We start from the raw sequence: 23,683 nt of genomic DNA on the forward strand, positions 1-23,683 counted from the left end.
GAATGCTGAAATGAAATATCAGAGAGAGAGAGAGGTGATACTGTTTAAATAAAGCCACAACTTTTAAGATTGTGGCCTGAACAATACTACATAATTTTTATCCTTGGATTCATTCCTTTTATTCCTGTATATTGGCTGGCAAGATGACATACTCCCCAGTCAAAGGTCATTCTCCTGTGTGAATTGAAATACAATCTATGGACAAGTAATTCCACTGAGAGGTACAGGACAATGCTGTGGGGCATTGGGCATCCCTGATAAGCAAGGTTGCTCAGTAAGTGCAGTAGTTCTAAGATTTGAATGAAAGGCATTCTCTATCCAGAGGTGGTCCCGTTGACTAGTAGACCCAGCTGTATTCACTGAGCTAACATCTTACTCATACCTTCATTCCTCAGAATTGAATTGCGGGCGAAGGTTCAATAGTCTACTTGTTGCTGTCCGCTTCCTCCCAGCTCAGCTCCTATAACTGCTGTCAGTGGGCAAGAGATACGGATAGTTTATTTTATCCATTATTTCACCACCTGCGAGTCCATACGTTAGCGACTTCAACTGACCGGGGATATGGAAGAAGCCCTCAACAGCACTATACATCCGACCTGTTTACAAGAACCTCCGCTGGCTGTCGATATCATAAAGCGTGAGTGACACAGATTACATTATCTATCAGTTCGCAAATAGTGTTTCATTATAGATGTCGGTGTTATTTTTAAAGCACGTTATTATAACACATTTTTGGGACGCGGGAGCTGGTTTTTAATGTTTGATTTACTGCAGTAACTTAACTCTCAAGTTAGCAACATATTTTACATATCAATTACCAACTGGGGTCATTTTGAACGCAAGAAGAAACTATTGGAAAAGCAATAATCGCAAAATATAAACTTTTTTCTTATCAAAACATCATTAGACATATAATTAATGTTATCTTTAAAAAAAAAATGATTAACAGACCGCTATTTTAGAAAAAATACAATAATTAGCATGTTCTTTCAAACGAAAAGGCAAACATGTTATTTATATGATGTGCATCTTTTTCCCAAAGTACTATCCACATTACTACCAAAAAGTTCATTTAGAGAAAAGTTCAAATTGCCTCCCAATTTTTTTTAAAGGCCCATATTGATACAGAAACACTAAATAATTATTTACATTCCTTAAGGATAAGTTGATTGTCAAAGTCAAGAAAAATGTTAAGGTTTGAATAAACCACCTATGTATATTCAAACATATGCTTCTGGGGTCAAAGTGACCCCAGTTGGTAGCTTGAGATTTAACATATGTATTAATTTGTAAATTCATTATTTCATTGATTAATTAATTAACTTTCCAGTTCACAGAGCCATCTTCAATACACAGGCAAGCCCAATAAACAACTTCTGAGTAAACATGTCTGTACTGAATACTCAGGGAGAAAAAGGTGTAGATTCACGCGCAGAGCGCTGCAGGGGATTTTTTCGCCTTCGCTAAAGGCAGGAATCGTGGTCACAGGCAGGCAATGGTCATAAACAGGCAGGTGAATCAAAACTAGGGCTGAAGGCCATAACTGGTTCTCACAAACGAGCTAGGAAAAGACTGATGAGACCAGGCGAGTAACTAACACAGGTGAAATGCATCATCTGCACATCTATCACTCCAGTGTTAATTTGCTAAATTGTAATTACTTCGCTACTATGGCCTATGTATTGCCTTACCGCCTTACTCCATTTGCACTCACTGTATATAGATATTTTTTATTGTTATTGACTGTGTTTGTTTATCCCATGTGTAACTCTGTGTTTTTGTCGCACTGCTTTGCTTTATCTTGGCCAGGTCGCAGTTGTAAATGAGAACTTGTTCTCAACTGGCCTACCTGGTTAAATAAAGTTGGGAAAAATAATAATAATCTATGAACAAAAATGAAAGACAGGGCTAAGTTCAAGAACACAACGAAATAGGACACTAGGTTGACAAAAATAAATAAATACAGAACCTTACAATGTCCTTCAAAATGTAGGCTACCGTCTGTGGTACAGGCTGTTTAGAGGGACAGCATTGGCTGTGCTCATGCTATGTTTGATTAAATCTCTTTCTGCCCATTTTCAAATGTCCATGTGTAGGCTACAGATGTGAATATTTGGTTTCTCCACAGTCATGTTCTGTCCTCAGAAGTAGCATGATGGATCATTTAATATGAATGACAAATTACCTTTCATCCTTTACATTCAGGTTGCATCTCTTTAAGAGTAATTTACGTTTCTGCAGATAGCCTTGATCTCAGTCCATATTAGCCATTCAGGGTACACTTAGGCAGCTGGCTTTTCACTGGACCGAAGTGAAGTATTGTTGGGATCTCATTTGCACTCAACCTCAAAAGAAGCTGTAGCTAAATAAGAAGTCTAAATTGATGCTGTTTCACAAATACTGTTGTGTCCAATCCATGGGGACGTGGTCAGGGCACTGACCTATCCGAAAGTGGGGTTGTTGTTGCCAGGGGCTGCGGCTTAGATTACAATAAACGGTCCAGTAATGGATTTCACAATGACCTGTACAACCTCTCTCTCTCTCTACCGTCTGAACTCCTCACTCTCTCTCTCCCTTATCTAGAGCTGGATGTCTTTGGGGTGGCTCTGTACTCCATGCTGACCCTCATGTCTACAATGTCCCTGCTACTATACCTGGAGGAGTGTGTGTTTATCTATAGAAAAGTCCCGTCTCCCAAGAAGACAACTATTATGTGGGTAAATGGAGCTGCACCGGTAAGAACTAAGCTCCCTGTTTTCAGTAGCCATCACCATAGACAGTACCAGTCAAAAGTTTGGACACACCTACTCATTCCAGGGTTTTTCTTTATTCTTACAATTTTCTACATTGTAGAATAACAGTGAAGATATCAAAAACTAGGAAATAACACACGTGGAATAATGTAGTAACCAAAAAAGTGTTAAACAAATCAAAATATATTTTATACTTGAGATTTTTCAAAGTAGCCACTCTTTGCCTTGATGACAACTTTTTCAAGATGTAAATGAGAATGGCTGTCATTCTGTGTTCATATTTTTGGTCATGACTATTTGATGTTGGAGTTATATGAATTAGAACCGTGTGGAAGGTGAATAGATGGCTGAACGTATCATTCGATTAAGGCAGCCCCCCCACACCTCTCTGATTCAGAGGGGTCGGGTTAAATGTGGAAGACACATTTCAGTTGAATGCATTCAGTTGTACAACTGACTAGGTTTCCCCCTTTCCCTTTCCTTTCCATTTCTGTCTCTGTTTCAGGTCATTGCTACCATGGCTTGTTTTGGTATGTGGGTCCCAAGGGCAACCATGTTTACAGATATGGCCTCTAATTCGTAAGTTTCCTCTCACCCACACAGTACTTACTGCTCTCTCCCCCCTTCTGTCTCTCTTTTTCTCTCTCTCTCTTGTTCTTGTTTTCTCTCTCTCTTTTTTTCTCTTTCTCTCTATCTTTCTCACTCTCTCTTCTCTCTCTCCCTCTCTCTCTTTCTCTTCTCTCTCTCTCTCTCTTTCTCTTTCACATACTCTCCTATAAAGGCAAACACATGTGTGCTATACTTTACTATAGAGATGCAGTGCTCTTCCTCCTGTAATAATGAGCTGACAGGGAACTATAGCAAGTAGCACTGACATAAAGCAGAGGCTTTTTAATGAATGCACTCTTTGACCACAGTTTAATCCGTTTCTTAATCATTACGCCGTGTCAGTGTATGGGAAAGATCAGAGATCAGACCACATCCACAGAAATACGGTAAATGACACAAGCAAACACAAACTTTTTTTGGGACACAAACAAAAGTTGAATGGGCAGACTAACTGGTTTTGAAGGTTGGTCACACACTCGTTATGTGTGTACATAGCCCTTTGACGTATTCCACATGTTGTTGTTGTTATAGCTTGAAAACAAAATGGATCAAAAAAGATATATCCTCAACCAGTCTGTGGTACAGGTTGTTTAGAGGGACAGCATTGGCTGTGCTCACGCTATGTTTGATTAAATCTCTTTCTGCCCATTTTCAAATGTCCATGTGTAGGCTACAGATGTGAATATTTGGTTTCTCCACAGTCATCTTCTGTCCTCAGAAGTAGCATGATGGAACATTTAATATGAATGACAAATTACCTTTCATCCTTTACATTCAGGTTGCATCTCTTTAAGAGTAATTTACGTTTCTGCAGATAGCCTTGATCTCAGTCCATATTAGCCATTCAGGGTACACTTAGGCAGCTGGCTTTTCACTGGACCGAAGTGAAGTATTGTTGGGATCTCATTTGCACTCAACCTCAAAAGAAGCTGTAGCTAAATAAGAAGTCTAAATTGATGCTGTTTCACAAATACTGTTGTGTCCAATCCTTGGGGACATGGTCAGGGCACTGACCTATGCTAAAGTGGGGTTGTTAATTGAGATCGAACATCTCTTTTAGCATGGTGAAGTTATTAATTACACTTTGGATGGTGTATCAATACACTTAGTCACTACAAAGATACAGGCGTACTGCCTAACTCAGTTGCCGGAGAGGAAGGAAACAGCTCAGGGATTTCACCATGAGGCCAATGGTGACTTTAAAACAGTTACAACGTTTAATAGTAGGATGGATCAACGACATTGTAAGAATTTGTTGTTAACTGATTGCCTAGTTAAATTAAATTAAGATAAATAAAAAGATTGTAGTGACTCCACAATACTAACCAAAATGACAAAGTGAAAAGAAGGAAGCCTGTTCAGAATAAAAATATTCCAGAACACGCATCCTGTTTGCAATAAGGCACTAATGTGATACTGCAAAACATGTGTCCTGAATAGAAAGTGTTATGTTTGGGGCAAATCCAATACAACAAATCACTGAGTACCACTCTCCATATTTGCAAGCATAGTGGTGGCTACATCATGTTATGTGTATGCTTGTAATCGTTAAGTACTTGTGAGTTTTTCAGGATAAAGAATAAATGGAATGGAGTTAAGCATACGCAAAATCCTAGAGGAAAACCTGGTTTATTCTGCTTTATTTATTATTATTAATATTACGTAGTAAATCTGCTGAACAATACATCATATAGCCTCAGAAATAGTGACATATTATTGATACGGGTTTGAATACTTTCTGTAGGCACTGTATCTTCCAAGTAAACACTCTTCTTTTCTCTATAGGTACTTTGCAGTGGTGGTATATAAGGTCTTAATTCTGCTGATAGAGGAGAGTGGGGGTAGCGAGACCTTTCTGAAGCGCAATTACAAGAAAACCTTCAAGATCAGTACAGGACCATGCTGCTGCTGCTGTCCTTGCCTGCCCCGCGTTCTGGTCACACGGTAACCAGTGGCACACCAGAGTCGGTCATCAAACAGCACTATCTTAGCCAAACTGGTTTGGTTATGATGATAATTATTATTATGAAGACATGTAAAATTGTCACATTTACTTTATCTTTCAACATAAATCAGGTCACATGATGTCACATGCTCAGGTCACTCTTGGGCCAGATGATTCTTTGTGTTGGGTAATGTATACAGTGGTAAAAACATGTTAATAACTCTGGGCTGTTTTCATTCAGGCGTATGTTATTCCTGCTGAAGCTGGGGGCTCTTCAGTATGCTATCTTAAAGACACTTCTCTCAATCCTCTCCATAATATTGTGGACCAACGGCAACTTTGATATTTCTGATGCAAGTAATAAACTTCCTTCTTGTGAAAATCCTGTCAGCAAAAAGAAACACACCCTCTACACCTTACGTTTCCAACCGAGTCTGGTGGCATGCCATGTAGGTCCACTATGCATAACCTACCCTCTTTGACCTTTCTCCACGTCTCAATGTTTAGCTTGAGATCACAAACACGGCGAGTTGGATCAACCCATTTCTAGGGGTTCTCACCATCATCTCCCTTTGGTCTGTCGCCATCATGTTCATGAACACATGCAACACACTGCGTAGCGTCAGGATCATACCTAAGTATGCCATGTACCAGGTGAGTCCGACCTTACTGCACCAACCAGCTAGTCAAGGAACTGCTTTCTTCTAAGTGCCATTGATGAGAATACATAATCTGCTGTCATTTACTTAGTCCTTGACCTTGGCTTTCTGGAATGTTTTGTCTGATTGGGTCTGGCAGTGTCCGTTCCTACATCCTAATATTCAATGTATCTTCATGAAGCCACTGGTCATGTGTCCATAGCTGGTGCTGGTGCTCAGTCAGCTGCAGGCGGCCATTATTAACGTCCTGGCCTTGGATGGAACCATTGCCTGCTCCCCGCCCTTCTCCTCTAGAGCCCGTGGCACCAGTAAGTGACAAAACAGGGCCAAACGAGAGCCATTACTTGATCAATATGACGTCTGTGTCCTCCAACCCTGTCTGGTGTGTGTCTATCTGTCTGTCTGCAGTGTTGAGTCAGCAGCTAATGATTGTGGAGATGTTCATCATCACCCTGGTCACCCGGGCATTGTACCGCCGCACTTATGATCCACTGCCCTCCGACCCCCACGAGACTGACAACGACCAGAACACCAATATCAGCCCACAGGCACCACAGTGGGAGCATGCTGCCTGAGAGATTGTGGTGGAGTGAATAGAGAGAGAGCGAGAGAGTGTGTGTGTGTGTGTGTGTGTGTGTGTGTGTGTGTGTGTGTGTGTGTGTGTGTGTGTGTGTGTGTGTGTGTGTGTGTGTGTGTGTGCGCGCGCGCGTGGTTGCGTGCTTATGTGTGTGTGTGTGAGAGTGTATCAACAGGCTTTAATAACCTCACTATATAATCTTGCAAATATTAATTTACAGTAGCTAGGTTTCGAACCTGTTGGGACAGATTTTAATTTGAATATTCTAAAATATGCAGTAATCAAATATGTGAATTTTCCCACAAGAGATGTGTTTCCATCAAAATGACTTGTAGATAAAAGTATTTGCTTTATGACATAGTGCTACTGGTGCACATAAAAATGACTTTTGCGGGTAAATTCCCATATGCCGAATAAAAAAATACAAGTTAAATGGGTTTCCATCGCGTTTTCAACTCTACTGATGGCTTTGTCACAAAGCCACAAAAATGTTTTGTCACAAAAAAATATTGTGTTATTTAGCGATTGTGCCCACTCTAGTATTGGCACGTTCGCTCTAGCCAACAGCTCGTTCGGGTATAGCCTAAAAAATGAGATTATTATGGACAAAAGAACGAGATTATTTTTATTTGTCAACTGGCAGTCAAGCATCGATCATCATGTCACCAGAATAAGACCCCCGATATTTATTGGAACGGAGCATCAAGCTCATCACTTTAGGCTTTCACCACAGACAGAGACACAGACCAGACAAGGTTGGAGGGCATTTCGGTAGAATGCGTTCAGTTGTGCAACTGACTTGGTATCCCCTTTCTTCTTTTTCACCCTGTGAAATTCATCCTAAATGATTTCATCTGTAACCTAATTAACTTCATACCTTCCCGAGTCATAATGGTAGGACCACACATCATGTCATCGCGTGACTTCAAATGTACTTCTATATTATGGTTAGTATATCAATATTTGAGAATAAAAGCGTTTAAAGCGACATTTCTAGCATAAGGAATTTTACCGATATTAGAAAATCCTACCTTGCCTTGTATATTAAGTTTAGTTGAAATGTGGAAAGTTTACCAACAAATGTTCTGTTTCCCATCAGGCCTGTCATTACATTTTTTATCCGACATGTACATTACTCGCATAAAAAGGTTGGATGGAAACCTGGTTACTATTGTTGTATTTTTATATGACTTTTGTCTTGATTGTGTCCTATATTCTGCTGTTGTAGTTTTTGGTTAATCCTGTAGGCCTATAACATAGGCTACAGTAATTCTATCTTAAAAGTTGAGTTGTATTATGCTGAATATAACGTTAGGACATATACCTCCAACAACAACATATCTGTCCCATCCATATTGCCTCAGCTCTTAGCACGGCTATGTGGAGTTGGATATGTGAGGGTTTTGGAAATACGTTTATAAACCAAAATGTGTTAAATAGTTGGATAAAATGTGTATTTTGTATTCATATCAATAAATATAGTGTATTACATCTTTATGCAAATGATTGTGTGTTACGTTCAAATGATTACAATGCATTTCGCGCCATCTTATGGTATTGGAGTGATTTGCAAGTAGCCTGGGGGAAACAGGCACTTACATTTTCTTCAAGATATCTGTTTACCAAATAACATTTGGATTAATGCATTCTGCTTCTTACGAGATGAGTTGGAAGAACATCGGCTATTCCTAAACAGTGGCGCGGTATTGTTCATGAAATTGCATGTCCAGTTTGTCTGAACAAGAGCCCAGAAGGTATACATTACCAATAATTATATACCCTCATCTAAAGTCATAACAATAAATTCCCTCCAAATGGCAAGTTACAATGACGTTCCTGCTAGCTAGACGAAAGAGCACTTTGATGCCAACTGCCCCATGGCAAATTTGTATCATTCTGGTGAAGGGAGAGGTTCTGTCAGCCAATAAGGTTGCACGTCCTGCTGTCACGTGGGTCGGAATTAGACACACACACACCGTACTTCCGAATGCATCAATGTAACATGGGGGGCTACTGTCAAAGGAGGGGATATCAGCATGTAACTTGTATTGAGTGTTTATATTTGTCGATGCAAGTAGACAGGGGGTTGTTTGGAAATCGTTCTTATGCCATCAACTGTACTCATATTTATGTGTGTTGACGGTTAGAAAGTGATTACTTGAAGCAATCATGAGGCTGTTCAACTTTCTACTAAAAGATGTAACATCGAAAATAGAATATTATTCGAGGTTCTCTCCCTCGCCGATGTCTATCAAGCAGTTTCTGGACTTTGGTGAGTATAAAAATAAATACTCCAAGAGTTTAAATGTCATGGACACAGGGTTGCCATTTGATTGAAAAAATAACTGATGGCTTTATTTAACGAACGGGTGTATATGGAAAACGTTTACCATTTCCTAACGGAAGCCAACATAGCCAAACGAGAGTTTCTATTGGACTAATTCAAGTAGGTCCCTCTCCGTTTCGTTTGCTTCAGTTTAAGAAACGTTTTTCAACAGAGTCGGCGGAATGAATACACCTCAGGTGTTGTGGTTAGTGTGCGATAAGAACATTACTGTGTTTTCGCGATATATGGGACAGCGGCATTTCATATTTAAAACGCGTACTTTCCCAATAATGCCTGAGTGTGGCTTTGATAAACAGTAGATAGTTACATCAGCTGCCACCTCCATTTAAGTAATGTGACATCAGTCTCACAGAGGCCTTGATACATTTCCACTGTCTGTCATTCTAGAGTTTGTATGTTGGTGTAGAGATGGATGGCTTCAGTCTCTCAGTAAGCCACGTGCTCTGTGAGAGTAAGTGTCTTAAGTTTCGAGAACAAACTGTGCCAGCTGAACTGTCTAAGGTCAACCCGAAAGCTCTCTGTCTGTCCACTCGAAACTTTTGGCTCACAGCTGCACAACACTGTTCGTAGCAGCAGCTCATTATAAATAGCTCCATGTCGTTCTGCCTCTCAATATGAACTGGCCACTGACCTATTGCTGCATGTGTGGCAGCCATATTCATAGAGTAACTGGCAATAATATTGGAAGCTCATTTACTGCATTTCTTTACAATATTTTTTTTTTTAAATGCTATTTGCAGAACAGGAAAACACAGCCTTTATCACCTTGGCCGCTGTAGGTTCATTCACCTCAGTCGATCTACAAACACATGGCCTATTAACTATACAATTGTAATGTTATACCTCTGAAAGGAGAGAGTTATGACAAATGATTCACACTGATACATATGACATTTATAGAACTGTATTGTTTGCATTTTGATTATAGATGTTCATGTTATGTTCATATTAAAACACATATTTCTTTCTTTAAGTTCCTAACTTGTTTGATAAGATTAGTACAGATTTTCTTTTCCCAGGGGAATGGGTCCCCCGACCGCAAGTTTTGTAGCCACTGTACTAATCTCTCTCTCTCTGCTTGCTTCCTCTCTCTCTTGTCTCCTCTGCTTCCTCTCTCTCTTGTCTCCTCTGCTTCCTCTCTCTCTTGTCTCCTCTGCTTCCTCTCTCTCTTGTCTCCTCTGCTTCCTCTCTCTCTTGTCTCCTCTGCTTCCTCTCTCTCTTGTCTCCTCTGCTTCCTCCTGCATCCATTGCAGCCTGCCTCAGCCTCGCCAATAACAAAGTTATTAGGAGAACTTAGTAGCGTATTATCTGCTAGTGCTGAGAGGCTCTGTTTAATGTTAACCAGATATAAGGATGAAGTAAGAGTAATACTAGCCAGAGACATTCAACGTTGCTGCAATAAAAGCCTCTGGCGGTTGACATGGGCTATCTATAAATGACTCTTTGCCAGTTGTGCACTCATTCTCATAGTCAGTTTTTGTTGGTTTGGGGGATGTTTGTAGATATGGCAAGAGTCCCGCGGCGGTTTTAAAATGGCCTTTTGTCCGGCATCTCACAAACGCACAGTCAGCAGCGTCTTCAGTTGCCTACTTGAGCCGACTGCGAGCTCGGGGAGTTTGTTTCACGTCACAGGCCCACTGCCTGTGTTGCGAGAGGACAGAGTTAGATCAAGAATATAAGCGTTGTGATCAACGCTGGGAGCAATATTTAGATTTTGTTTTTCCCAGGTAAGTTGACTGAGCACACGTTCTCATTTACAGCAACGACCTGGGGAATAGGTACAGGTGGATGAATGAGCCAATTGGAAGCTGGGGATAATTAGGTGGCCATGATGGTATGAGGGCCAGATTGGGAATTTAACCAGGACACCAGGGTTAACACCCCTACTCTTACAATAAGTGCCATGGGATCTTTAGTGACCACAGAGAGTCAGAACACCTGTTCAACGTCCCATCCGAAAGACGGCACCCTACGCATGGCAATGTCCCCAATCACTGCCCTGGGGCATTGGGATATTTTATTTTTAGACCAGAGGAAAGAGTGCTTCCTACTGTCCCTCCAACACCACTTCCAGTAGCATCAGGGACTGACCAAGACCAACCCTGCTTAGCTTCAGAAGCAAGCCAGAAGTGGGATGCAGTGTGATAAGCTGCTGACTAAATGTTGACCAGTTCTTAATTTTCAAATTAGAAAACATTACAGAGGTCCAGGCCTCAGTGTCCTCATATGTACTTATGGCCATGGTCTTGGACTAATACAAACCTCCGTCAGTGGTTTTGTCACAAACCTCCATCAAATGAGGCAGACGTGGGAAGCTCCAAGAATTCAGGTGGTTCTGAGACAGACACTTTGAAAGTTCCAACTGACATGCATGAGAGCTGTTGATATAATCTTGTTTTACAACCTCTGTCCAATGAACACAGCACAAGTATTGGTCTGCTACCAGTCACCAGTTTATTGACCCCATGTTTTTCCACAGGCAGGGAGAATGCATGTGAGAAGACCTCCTACGTGTTCCTGCGTAAGGAGCTTGCGGTGCGGGGGGCCAACACCATGAAGGAAATCAACCTGTTACCCAGTGACCTGCGTATCCAGCCGTCCGTCAAACTGGTGCACAGTTGGTGAGAACCTCTGTCTGTCCCTCTGTGCTGATTCAGGGGTGACTGTGCGCACAGTATTCTGGGATGCATGGTGACATCCGTCTGTGTGTACGCCAGGGTATGACAGCGTGCTGTGGTCTTTGTGTTTCAGGTACATTCAGAGCTTTGAAGAGCTGCTGGATTATGAACACAGGGGTCCGGAGGACAGCCGCACCTTAAGCGAGTGAGTTGACATGTACACAGTCGCACCAGGCACCCACCACATCTTCAGACAGCACTGAGACTTCAGACAGCACTGAGACTTCTGAGAGTCCTCACACCATATTTCTCTGGAACAGCTTTCTAGACACCCTGGTCAAAATCCGTAATAGGCACAATGAAGTGGTCCCCACCATGGCCCAGGGTGTCATAGAGTACAAGCAGAAGTTTGGCTTTGATCCTTTTATCAGCAGCAACGTTCAGTACTTCCTGGATCGCTTTTACACCAACAGGATATCCTTCCGCATGCTCATCAACCAGCACAGTAAGTGACATCACCAGCCAATACAGCTATTTATATATGTGTGTAGAAAATACAAATAAAATAAAATAAAAATAGTGCATGTGTATGACTTGGAGTTTATAGTGGATGTTGATGAGGATCTTGATCAGGTGAGACTTTGTTTCAGCACTCCTTTTTGGTGATGACAGAACCACCTCCCATCCCAAACACATAGGAAGTATTGATCCTACCTGCAATGTCCCTGAGGTGGTGAAAGGTGAGCAGAATACCACTGATCCTAATGTTTGACAAATGGCAACTTTGAGTCAGACTGCATCAGGGCGACATCAGCTTATTCAAACTGTATTCAATAAAGAGTACAGTCCATTCGGGAAAGTATTCAGACCTATTTACTTTTTTGACATTTTGTTACATTACAGCCTTATTTTAAAATGGATTCAATTATTCTACACACAATACCCTATAATGACAAAGCGAAAACAGGTTTATAATGAGCACATTATTATTTATTTAGATTTATTTCACCTTTATTTAACCAGGTAGGCAAGTTGAGAACAAGTTCTCATTTACAATTGCGACCTGGCCAAGATAAAGCAAAGCAGTTTGACACATACAACGACACAGAGTTACACATGGAGTAAAACAAACATACAGTCAATGATACAGTAGAAACAGTCTATATACAATGTGAGCAAATGAGGTGAGATAAGGGAGGTAAAGGCAAAAAAAAGGCCATGGTGGCAAAGTAAATACAATATAGCAAGTAAAACACCGGTGGTAGATTTGCAGTGGAAGAATGTGCAAAGTAGAAATAAAAATAATGGGGTGCAAAGGAGCAAAATAAATAAATAAAATAAAATACATACAGTAGGGAAAGAGGTAGTTGTTTCGGCTAAATTATAGGTGGGCTATGTACAGGTGCAGTAATCTATGAGCTGCTCTGACAGCTGGTGCTTAAAGCTAGTGAGGGAGATAAGTGTTTCCAGTTTCAGAGATTTTTGTAGTTCGTTCCAGTCATTGGCAGCAGAGAACTGGAAGGAGAGGCGGCCAAAGAAATAATTGGTTTTGGGGGTGACCAGAGAGATTTACCTGCTGGAGCGCGTGCTACAGGTGGGTGATGCTATGGTGACCAGCGAGCTGAAATAAGGGGGGAGGGGGGACAATACCTAGCAGGGTCTTGTAGATTGACATGGAGCCAGTGGGTTTGGCGACGAGTATGAAGCGAGGGCCAGCCAACGAGAGCATACAGGTCACAATGGTGGGTAGTATATGGGGCTTTGGTGACAAAACGGATGGCACTGTGATAGACTGCATCCAATTTGTTAAGTAGGGTATTGGACGCTATTTTGTAAATGACATCGTCGAAGTCGAGGATTGGTAGGATGGTCAGTTTTACAAGGGTAAGTTTGGCAGCATGAGTGAAGGATGATTATGAGCACATTACTTTGAAATACTTTATTTACATAAGTATTCAGACCCTTTGCTATGAGACTGGAATCCACCTGTGGTGAATTCAATTGATTGGACATGATTTGGAAAGGCACAGACCTGTCTATATAAGGTCCCACAGTTGACAGTGCATGTCAGAGCAAAAACTAAGCCATGAGGTCGAAGGAAATGTCCGTAGAGCTCAGAGACAGGATTGTGTCAATTCACAGATCTGGGGAAGGGTACTAACACATTTCTGCAGCATTGAAGGTCCCCAAGAACACAGTGGCCTCTATAATTCTTAAATGGAAGAAGTTTGGAACCACCAAGACTCTTCCTAGAGCTGGCCGCCCGGCCGGCCAAACTGAGCAATCGAGGGAGAAGGGCCTTGGTCAGGGAGGGGACCAAGAACCCGGTGGTCACTCTGACAGAGCTCCAGAGTTCCTCTGTGGAGATTGGAGAACCTTCCAGAAGGACAACCATCTCTGCAGCACTCCACCAATCAGGCCTTTATGGTAGAGTGCCCAGGCGGAAGCCACTTCTCAGTAAAAGGCACATGGCGGCTCGCTTGGAGTTTGCCAAAAGGCGCCTAAAGGACTCTGACCATGAGAAACAATATTTTCTGGTCTGATGAAACCAAAATGAATCTCTTTGGCCTGAATGCCAAGCGTCACGTCTGGAGGAAACCCGGCACCATCCCTACGGGGAAGCATGGTGGTGGCAGCATCATGCTGTGGGGATGTTATTCAGCGGCAGGGACTGGGAGACTAGTCAGGATCGAGGGAATGATAAACGGAGCAAAATACAGAGAGATCCCCGATGAAAAACTGTTCCAGAGCGCTGAGGACCTCAGACTGGGGCAACAGTTCACCTTCCAACAGGACAACGACCCTAAGCACACAGCCAAGACAACGCAGGAGTGGCTTCGGGACAAGTCTCTGAATGTCCTTGAGTGGCCCAGCCAAACTCCGAACTTGAAACCGATCGAACATCTCTGGAGAGACCTGAAAATAGCTGTGTAGTGACGCTCCCCATCCAATCTGACAGAGCTTGAGTGGATCTGTAGAGGAGAATGGGGAAAAACTCCCTAAATACAGGTGTGCCAAGCTTGTAGTTTCATACACAAGAAGACTCTAAAAACCTTATTTTGCTTTGTCATTATGGGGTATTGTGTGTAGATTGATGAGAAAAGCAACAACAATTGAATCCATTTTAGAATAAGGCTGTACCGTAACAATATGTGGAAAAAGTCAAGGGGTCTGAATTCTTTCAGAATGCACTGTATGTGAAGAGATTCTTTCCAAAACGCTATATCCACACATTTTTTACACTTGTGTTTTTTCATCAGATATGATTTGGGTACCTTCATGTGGAGTGGGTAACGGGTGCGCTATCTCAATTTATTAGCTGGGTGCTCTGCCTTATGTGGCAATGGCTTCAAATTAAATCTCAGGTTCAAGAACATTGGGAAACGGTGGAACTCCCCAAAAATATTTCATTTTATTTTAGTCCTGGTAGGCTAACGCATTTTGGCAGTTATGCTTTCATCAGAGCATCAAGAGATGTGCCAAAGACATCGTTTTTTTATGCAGGTGCCCAGGTGATCCTTACAGTTGCCTACAACTGTGAGATGGCGGTGCATAGCGGTACTCAAATTATTAGTCAAACAAACAATTGTTACAATATACTCTACATACAAATACACAGATCATTAGAATAAACTTGAAAAATTGCATTTAGGTATCATGATGACGTAGGAAATTTGAGATATTTTAGCGCAATTAATTACTTCCTAGTACACAATAAAGCCTACAAAAATAGATGATTTTGGGGTATGAATTATATTTTTAGGCAGAAAGATTGTGATTGAATGTATGAAAATATAGCCTACATGAGCATACAAATGACAGCGCAGCCATATACACAAGAATAGTCTGAATGAGAAATAATTGTTTAGACCAAGAGGATGCATGGTGTTTAACCTATCAATCCAAAACATCTCTCGTTGTGAGAGCCTTTTAGGGACCTTGCCAACTCTGATTAACCTGTTCCATGCCCACAAAGCACAAAGAGGACAATGGGCCGTGTTTGGCTTCTAAGTCGTGTTTTGCCAAAGCATGTTTAATATTGCCCGTGCTGATCCCTGTTTTGTGTTCAGATATTCTTATTTGGAAATATCTTTCTGTTTGGCCCACATAGGCTTTACAGTCACTTAAGCATATACACAATGTTACAATTGTTGAACTGTCTCTGGTAGAACTCTCGGCTTGTTAAGAGGGTGCGTGAAGTATTTACTGTTTGCCGTGTTGTTACATTGAGCACATCGTCCACACTTCTAGTTCCCTTGTAGCGATAACCAGTTTGTATGGTCAGACTTCGGGATAGAATGGACCAGCATGTCCCTGATTGTGCATGTCTGTACGAGAAGAGAGGGGGACTTTCCACCAGGCTCTGTTTGTAGAATAGCCCAGTGCACACCAGTCGGGATAATGATTTTGAGATGTCGCGGATGATTACTATTGAAATGGAGGACACCTTCGTGTGTGTACAATATTATTCATCTTAAGATGAATGTTCTTACTGCAAGACACTCTGGATAAAGGCATCTGCTAACTGACAAAAATGGCAAATGTTTTACATACAGATCTCGTATTTCTGTATTGAATTATTATTATTTTTGATTGTATTTAAATACCGATATCACAAATGTATAACTTGTGCATTTCTATATATCTTTTTTGGTTTGTTTTTTTGTTACGTCTGACTGTGTAAAACCTAGCTCTACTGCTTTTTTTTCTCTGAAAGTCAGGCGGAGATTAGGTCAAAGTTGAACACAGTGCCACATAACATTAATCCTCTGTGCCTCTATGCTACTGTCTTTTACAGATGCTTATGAGACCGCTAAGATGCTCTGTGAGCAGTACTACTTGGTCGCCCCTGAGCTGAACATAGAAGAGTACAATTGTAAGTTGAAATGTAATTAAACACACTGAGCCACCTGTGTATGCATTATAAAAGAGGAATAGCCGTCTATCGATTTATAAGCTGTTGTACGGAGCCATTCGCTTACATGAAGGCTGGTAAGCATGTCTATAATGCAATATTGGTGGGATAGAAGGCACTGGCGCTTAGATTGTAAACGTCTGAGTATGCGCTAAGCTCTTGGTTAGGATATGGCAGGTTTATTAGCTGCAATGGAAAAAGTCATCTGGAATGGAAAGTTGGCCTCATCTCAGAGTTTCCCGTTGGCTCCTGTCCGAACCTGCAAATGTAAACAGAGGAGACGCAGCAGATCCAATGGAAATCTATTTTCGTGTGATATTACGTGAAACATGACTACTGTAATATGTGAACAGAGAACGATTGATACATATTGATTGCCTTTATTTCACATTAACATTTACATGTCTCTTTCCTCAGCCAAGGCCCCTTCGAAGGCTATCCAGGTGGTTTATGTTCCATCTCACCTGTTCCATATGCTGTTTGAGCTCTTCAAGGTGACTGGCATTTATGTTGCACTGAACGAAAGCTTCTCTAGGCTATCAATTAACTGGTCCTAATTTGTAGTGTACGGTGCATTCGGAAAGTATTTAGACCCCTTGACTTCTTCAACATTTTGTTACGTTACAGTCTTATTCTAAAATAGATGAACTTGTTTTAGAATAAGGCTGTAACGTAACAAAATGTTGAAAAAGTCAAGGGGTCTGAATACTTCCCGAATGCACTGTAGGTGTGTAACATGTATGTGTGTATCATCGTTGGTTGTATCCTGTTGTATTTAAACGTTCCAACTGAGTTATGTGTATTCATGAATGTTTATTGAATGACTATGTAGAATTCGATGCGGGCCACAGTGGAGCTCCATGAGAACAGTAGTGCTGGACTCCCCCAAGTGAAGGCCATGGTGACGCTTGGAAAGGAAGACCTCTCTATCAAGGTCTGTTACTGGCACGGACACCGGTCTGGTGTTTTTAGATGACCTCATCATGGTTCTCACACACACCTGTCCTCTCCCCTCAGATCAGTGACAGAGGAGGGGGCGTGCCCCTCAGGAAGATTGACAAGCTCTTTAGCTACATGTACTCCACTGCGCCCACCCCGAGCCTTGAACCAGGAAATGGAACTCAGGCTGCACCACTGGTAACACGTCCCAAATAGGTGTATAGAGAATTTTTGGGGGTTTACAAGCATCATGTTCGAGTGATGCACGTGCGCCCCGGCACCAAAAAGTGCTGTAGCAAGATAGCGAACACTGATGCCGGGACCTTGACAAACTTAACAGGGAGTGAGTGATGACAATGAAAACAGACCAGACGGATGGCTATAGCTATCTATATTCAACAAGCATATTATTCTTCTGGCTTTATCCAGCTCTATTTGTGATATTTGACCTTGCTTCGCTGGCTCGGCAATCAATCCTCTGGTGACATAGCGACGTTATAGACGATAACCATCTGATAACGTGTTTGTTAACAAGCACAGGCTGCATTTGAAGTTGCGTGTTATCGTATCCTCTGCTAGTAGAAAAGAGCTGGTTTCTGACGAGGAACTGCGCATGCAACTTTTCATTGACCCGCAGTTTGGAGTATGAACCACTCTTTCTTCTCCGTCCTTAGGCTGGCTTTGGGTATGGTCTCCCCATTTCTCGACTCTATGCACGTTACTTCCAAGGAGACCTGAACCTCTACTCCATGGAGGGGGTGGGTACAGACGCTGTCATCTATCTGAAGGTGTGTTAAGGACTTGCGTTTAGTTAAGTAGCATATTGTTGTTATCATCTGGCTGTGGTTTCATATTTGTTTCTCACTGACCTCCAGGCTCTGTCCAGCGAGTCCTTTGAACGTCTCCCCGTCTTCAACAAGTCAGCGTGGAGACATTACCAGACTGGCCCTGAGGCAGATGACTGGAGCAACCCTAGCAGTGACCCACGTGATGCAGCCAAGTACAAGATCAAATAACTCTTGAGTCTGGCCCTCAGGCAATGCTGCATGCCACAGGTCATGTCTAGTCACATGACAGACACATTAAGTTACCTTCCACTCCTACAGTGAAGCACAGAACTAAAGCAGAGCACTGACTGAAATATTGTCTCAACGGGTAACATATTTATTTCCATCAGGCAGGTAAAGCCAAAACACAGTTTTAATCCAGATCATCTTTATTTCCTTGTTTGCTGGTATGTTATTATTGACCACAGTTTCCATGGTAGCAGATTGCGATTGGTGACCTCCTCCGTCAGATAGCGTGACTCTGTTATTAGGTTTAATAAGTGTCACGTGGGAGTGACACCACAGGAAATAATGTACTTTTTCCCTTAATGCAAATAATGGCCTAGCGTAACAGTATACTGTGTGAAACAAGAATATTAGTTTATCATTTCATGGCAGTGTGCAATGGTTTTCAATAGATTAACCCAGTGGGCATTTTCCCAGCTTAGAAAAAGGGATTAGGTTAGTATGTATGTGTTTGTGACATGAAATGTTACTCGGATGCATGATGATGCAATTTGGTACTGTAAGTTATTAAGAGATTATAATAACTTTGGATGCTTATGAAATTGCATGGAACAATATCTAAATCATTTGAGACATATCTTATTTTAGATTACTTAATTGCATGACAAAAAAATACTCTCAGAAATGATTGTTTTGTATTTAATATTAAAAAGAAAATGTCCGAAATGTTTTGTTTTTACTGCATATCATAGACAACTGAATGCAAATTTGAGCGTTTCACTAAGTATTTCTAAAGAAAAAATAAAGCCTGGTTGATGCAAAATGGAGACAGTGAAAAAGTGGTATTATTTGTATGTTTTTGTGTGGTACAGGAATCAGAAGTGAGAATGGAGTGAGTCAACTGATTGAGATACCACAGTGCATTCAGTTACCTTAACATACACAATCAAATAACACAAATATGGTAAACTGTGGGCGACATCTTACATACACGAAGTGCACAAAGTAACCATGTACACTGAGTGTTTGTGTCTGTGTTTGTTTGGGAATGACAGTGCCATCTCTACTCGTCATCCCCGAGGAAGGTTAAGGGATAGGCAGAGGCACCCTTGCGAGAGGAAGGGGAGGTGGGAGTGGAACGGGGAGAACGAGGGGATCGGGAGGAAGGGGATGTGGGAGAGGAGGGGGGCGATGGGGAGCGCCCTCTAGTGGGGCTGCTGCTGGGGGAGCCACGGGGCGAGGCAACGGGTGACGCGTAGGGTGACAGGGCCTGGAGCATGCGCCCACTCTGCTCCTGGATCACATGCTGCTCAGAGAGGGAGAGAGAGAAACAGAGAGAAAGAGCAGGACAGGGAGAGAGAGAGAGAGGGCGAGACAAAGAGAGGGAGTGAGAGTGAATTAATCATTTTTTAAATTGTTTGTCCAACTAAGTGTTGCTTTACTAAGCTACTTGTTCATAATGAGTGGTCACTTGCGTAGAGGAATGAGATCAATACTAACTATCTTCCCCTATTGACCGTTAACACTTCCTACTATAGTATCTATTGTGGGCTAAAGGTAAACTCACCCACGCTCCTTCTGGACCAAACAACTCCAGGAAATTCCCAATGAACTCCCGTGACTTCTCCTCCCACTTCTGGATGAGGTCATGGCTCTTCTCCTCCACCTTGAACACAAAGTGCTTGGACTTCTCCTCCACTGTCTTCACCGTCTCCTTCATACGATCCACCTGGTTCTGCAGACGGATTTTCTTCTCCTGCAGAATAAATCACATGTGTAGACGTTACTTGAAATGCTTACGCATGAGCCCATTCCCAACAATGCAGAGATAGAAAGTAAGACAAGTATTTGCTAAAAAAAAAAGAAGGAAATAGTAACACAATAACAACAATATACAAAGAGTACCAGTACTGAGTCAATGTGCAGGGGTACGAGGTAGTTGAGGTAATACAGTATGTTCATGTAGGTAGGGGTAAAAGTGACTAGGCAATCAGGATAGATAATAAACACAGTAGCAGCAGTGTATGTGAAGTGTGAAAGTGTGTCTATGTGTGTGTGTGCGTAGCTTCAATATACATGTGTGTGTGTGTGTGTTGGAGTGTCAGTGTATTACAGTATGTGTAAGGGTGTGGGTAGAGTAGTGAGTGTGCATAGAGACAGTGCAAGAGAGTCAGTGCAAATAATAAAGTCAATGTAAATAGTCAGGGTGGCCATTTGATGAACTGTTCAGCAGTCTTATGGCTTGGGGGTTGAAGCTGTTCAGGAACCTTTTGGTCCCAGACTTGGCACTCCGGTACCGTTTGCCGTGCGATAGCAGAGAGAACAGCCTATGACAAGTCAAGTGGTCGGCTATAAGGCATCTTCTGTTTATCAACCACAACCACCTACACTGTAACAACCATTTCACTTCCTCAAATACAAATGATTGTAACAAATGGTCATTCCGACTTAATTAATTGTTCGAAGTTAATTAGGTGCTTAGGTCATTCATACCCTGATGAAGCTAACGTTGAGGTCTCTGGCTGTGTAGCCTCTCTGCAGGTTGCGTCGGACATAAAGGTCATAGTCTCTCACTATCCTGGTGATGAGGTCGGATGTAGAGATGCCGTCTGTCCTCTGTGTGGCCACAAACATCCCTGAGACCCAACAGAGAGAACACAGCTCAGCCAAGATGGCACAGGTTAGAGAATAGGCGGTAGGTAGCTCAGCAAACACACAGAGACACAATCTCAAATGGCTACAAGTTCATGTCTGTTTCAGAGCAGATTTGTTTACCTGCTTCCTTGATGTGTTTGTAGACATCCTCTGATCCTGCAGAGGTGTATGGGATATCATCATGGGCCACGAAGTCAATCTGGTGAAATCCCAGAAAAGCACTAAAATGATTTCATGTGGATCAAAGGGACATGGGCTACGTACATCTGTATCAGATTTTAGGACGGATCAAATCAAATATATTTATGAAGCCCTTTTACATCAGCAGATGTCACAAAGTGCTTACACAGACACCCAAGCCTAAAACCCAGAACCGCAAGCAATGCAGATGGTTTGTAATATTGAGTGGTGAACTGTATATGACCCAGAAGTGCTGACCTTATGTTTCTTCAGGAAGTCAGGGCTGAGGGTCCAGGGAGCGTCCCGTACCACCTCATCCACATAGCGACAGTGTATCAGGGCTTCGTAGCGCTCTGACTCTGTCATCACCGTGTAGCCCTTATACTTGTGTGTGAGTTCATCACTGCAGACTGCAAGGACAGACACACAATGACATGCTCTCTGTGTGTGGTTTATGTACACGCGTGTTTGTGCAGTCTTTGAAAGGCACTTGAGATTCAAAAGATATTATTTACCTCCCACTATGAGATGTGTGTTGGGGAACAAGTTCTTCGCTTGCATCAGAGCACGCGCGTGTCCAGAGTGGAAGAGGTCGAAGATCCCATCGGCATAGACTCGCACTGGCCGGACTGCTACAAGAAAAGCAAAAACAATGACTTTATCTACGTCTCGCTGCGTTCTCCTTGTCTCACCTCTCACGTTCACATCCCTCTCTCTCTCTCTCTCTCTCTCGACTGGCCCTTATCTCTTCTCTTCCGATGCCCATCCTTCAATAGCCCCAGTGAGGATTGATAAAACTGGTGGTGAAACTGACCTATGATCAGTCTGACTGGTCTGTGATTGGTCTGACCTGTAATGAAGACTGACCTGGAGTGCCTCTCTTGGCCTGGGCGATGGTCATCTTTTCATGAGGAACTTCTGACTCATATCCTGTTTTCTTGGCAAATAATGCTGGCTCCCTCAGAGTCTGAGATGACACAGAAAGAGTTAACCTACCTCATGGGAGGGGATATCGGTACATAGATGATTTGGGGATAATAAATACTCTATGAGTAAAGTATTTTATGTTTACAGTGAACGCAATCATCGGGGCTGTGATAAGTGTTTGGATATGAGAGGGATTTCTGGCTTCATTAGGAGTTTATATCTGCATGTGAGGGCTAGTGGGTGTGTATATGGTTGCTAGCAATTATCTGTAGAGTTGTCAGTACACTTTGAACTCTGAACTGTTTGACATCTGCCCATGATTTAAGAATTGACTTCAACCCCTTCGGAATAAATTATTTTAATTGAAGGTAGAGATCAATATACCATGCGAAGAGCTATACCACAATGCTTTAACGTTACGACATTTACAACAGTGACAGTACCATGACATTTACTGAGGAATCGTTTGTAGCTGACTATGTTATACAATACACTGGAGAACAGAGTCAGGTATAGCCTACCTTCGACGCATGCCCTCCCATACTGTACACAGTTTCACTAAAGCGTACAATAAGATCATATTACACAATACTTATTTCCAGAGCAACATAATAATTGACTGTTGTTGGCGTCACTAGGCTATGGTCTGTTTACTAGTAATGATAGATCAAATGTAGAATTATAGAAAATGCAACATTTGCTGAGTCAGCAATGCTGGCTGCATATAGGGTTTGTCATTGAGAATGAAGTACTGAAAAATAGGCTCAAAATGTGGATCAGTAGTCTCTGACAATAAATCACCTCAGACCTGGCAGAGATTAGACATTATATGCTACATTTTTGGGGGGAATTAACCGTTTGATAAGCCTCCTAAAGGTAGTCTAACTCACCTTGAGTGGTCCCCCACTGCATTGCTGTTGGGGCCGGTGTGGTCCGCTGTTGGCTCTGGAGCCACGTCTCCTTCCCACCATGCTGGATGTTCTGTTGCCTTGTGCGCCTGTCAACTGGCGCCTCGTCCGCTTGCTCGTACTCCAAGCCTGTCAGTGCTGCACTCCTGCAATCTATGAGGGACTTTGAAAGTTTGCATGTTGCTGGCTGGTCTGACCCCGGTGACAAGAAAATCTCATGTGCAAAGTTCAAGGAAAAGAGTAGTTGATACTTCAGGCTTTGTGGAGGAAAGGAGGTGGGTCGAGGGTTCCCCACGTAGGCCTAAACAGACATTTACAATCTGACTGCCCTCTTATTTTTTTGGTCTAAGCTTATAAATGATATGTAAATGTGGTCATGCTGTTATGAACTTTCTTACACTTGTAAAGTAATCAATAGCCTTATTATTGGCGTGTCTACTGGAAACAGATGTTCAACTTGGTCTCGTGGGATAATATCATTTTATTTTTAACGTGATATTTCCGAGTTTCATGAATAGAAACGGCTCCCAAAAATGATCTGGCTGGGGCGACCTTTGGACCCAGACATAGTAGTGGGACAAGCTGTTCCAGTGGGTCAAGAGGAAGCTTAAAGTTGCCTATCTATGTGCTCCACTGCA

At 42.2% G+C, this 23,683-nt stretch overlaps 3 protein-coding genes across 5 annotated transcripts; 2 read left to right on the top strand and 1 right to left on the bottom strand.

The window, feature by feature from the left end:
• Positions 1 to 309: 309 nt before the first annotated feature.
• LOC110534065 (organic solute transporter subunit alpha) lies at positions 310 to 8,029 on the top strand. 2 transcript variants are annotated; one of them, XM_021618713.3, is made up of 8 exons: positions 310 to 637; positions 2,584 to 2,735; positions 3,259 to 3,332; positions 5,148 to 5,306; positions 5,549 to 5,660; positions 5,815 to 5,961; positions 6,169 to 6,274; positions 6,375 to 8,029. In XM_021618713.3, the coding sequence occupies exons 1-8, from the start codon at positions 562 to 564 to the stop codon at positions 6,539 to 6,541; spliced, it is 993 nt and encodes a 330-aa protein (XP_021474388.3). In that variant the 5' UTR covers positions 310 to 561; the 3' UTR covers positions 6,542 to 8,029. The 2 variants fall into 2 exon arrangements, with proteins under 2 accessions (XP_021474388.3, XP_036846376.2); XM_036990481.2 differs by lacking the exon at positions 310 to 637 and adding an exon at positions 1,485 to 1,602.
• A 446-nt stretch (positions 8,030 to 8,475) lies between these two features.
• Positions 8,476 to 19,214, top strand: LOC110534066 (pyruvate dehydrogenase (acetyl-transferring) kinase isozyme 3, mitochondrial). The gene is made up of 11 exons (XM_021618714.3): positions 8,476 to 8,815; positions 11,370 to 11,511; positions 11,642 to 11,713; positions 11,829 to 12,013; positions 12,159 to 12,248; positions 16,307 to 16,384; positions 16,841 to 16,917; positions 17,256 to 17,357; positions 17,441 to 17,560; positions 18,037 to 18,150; positions 18,238 to 19,214. The coding sequence occupies exons 1-11, from the start codon at positions 8,713 to 8,715 to the stop codon at positions 18,376 to 18,378; spliced, it is 1,224 nt and encodes a 407-aa protein (XP_021474389.2). The 5' UTR covers positions 8,476 to 8,712; the 3' UTR covers positions 18,379 to 19,214.
• On the bottom strand, positions 19,061 to 23,268 carry LOC110534067 (choline-phosphate cytidylyltransferase B). Of its 2 annotated transcripts, none has more exons than XM_036990480.2 (8): positions 23,028 to 23,268; positions 22,078 to 22,177; positions 21,726 to 21,839; positions 21,469 to 21,620; positions 21,151 to 21,229; positions 20,869 to 21,011; positions 19,943 to 20,131; positions 19,061 to 19,681 (listed from the first exon to the last, which is right to left on the bottom strand). In XM_036990480.2, exons 1-8 carry the CDS (start codon positions 23,106 to 23,108, stop codon positions 19,439 to 19,441), a joined length of 1,101 nt encoding a protein of 366 aa, XP_036846375.2. In that variant the 5' UTR covers positions 23,109 to 23,268; the 3' UTR covers positions 19,061 to 19,438. The 2 variants fall into 2 exon arrangements, with proteins under 2 accessions (XP_036846375.2, XP_021474392.2); XM_021618717.3 differs by having other exon boundaries at positions 21,726 to 21,842; positions 23,028 to 23,266.
• Positions 23,269 to 23,683: the final 415 nt, after the last annotated feature.

This window comes from Oncorhynchus mykiss, chromosome 10 (assembly GCF_057628025.1).
Source record: "Oncorhynchus mykiss isolate SJ-2025 chromosome 10, ASM5762802v1, whole genome shotgun sequence".
NCBI classification, from domain to species: domain Eukaryota; kingdom Metazoa; phylum Chordata; class Actinopteri; order Salmoniformes; family Salmonidae; genus Oncorhynchus; species Oncorhynchus mykiss.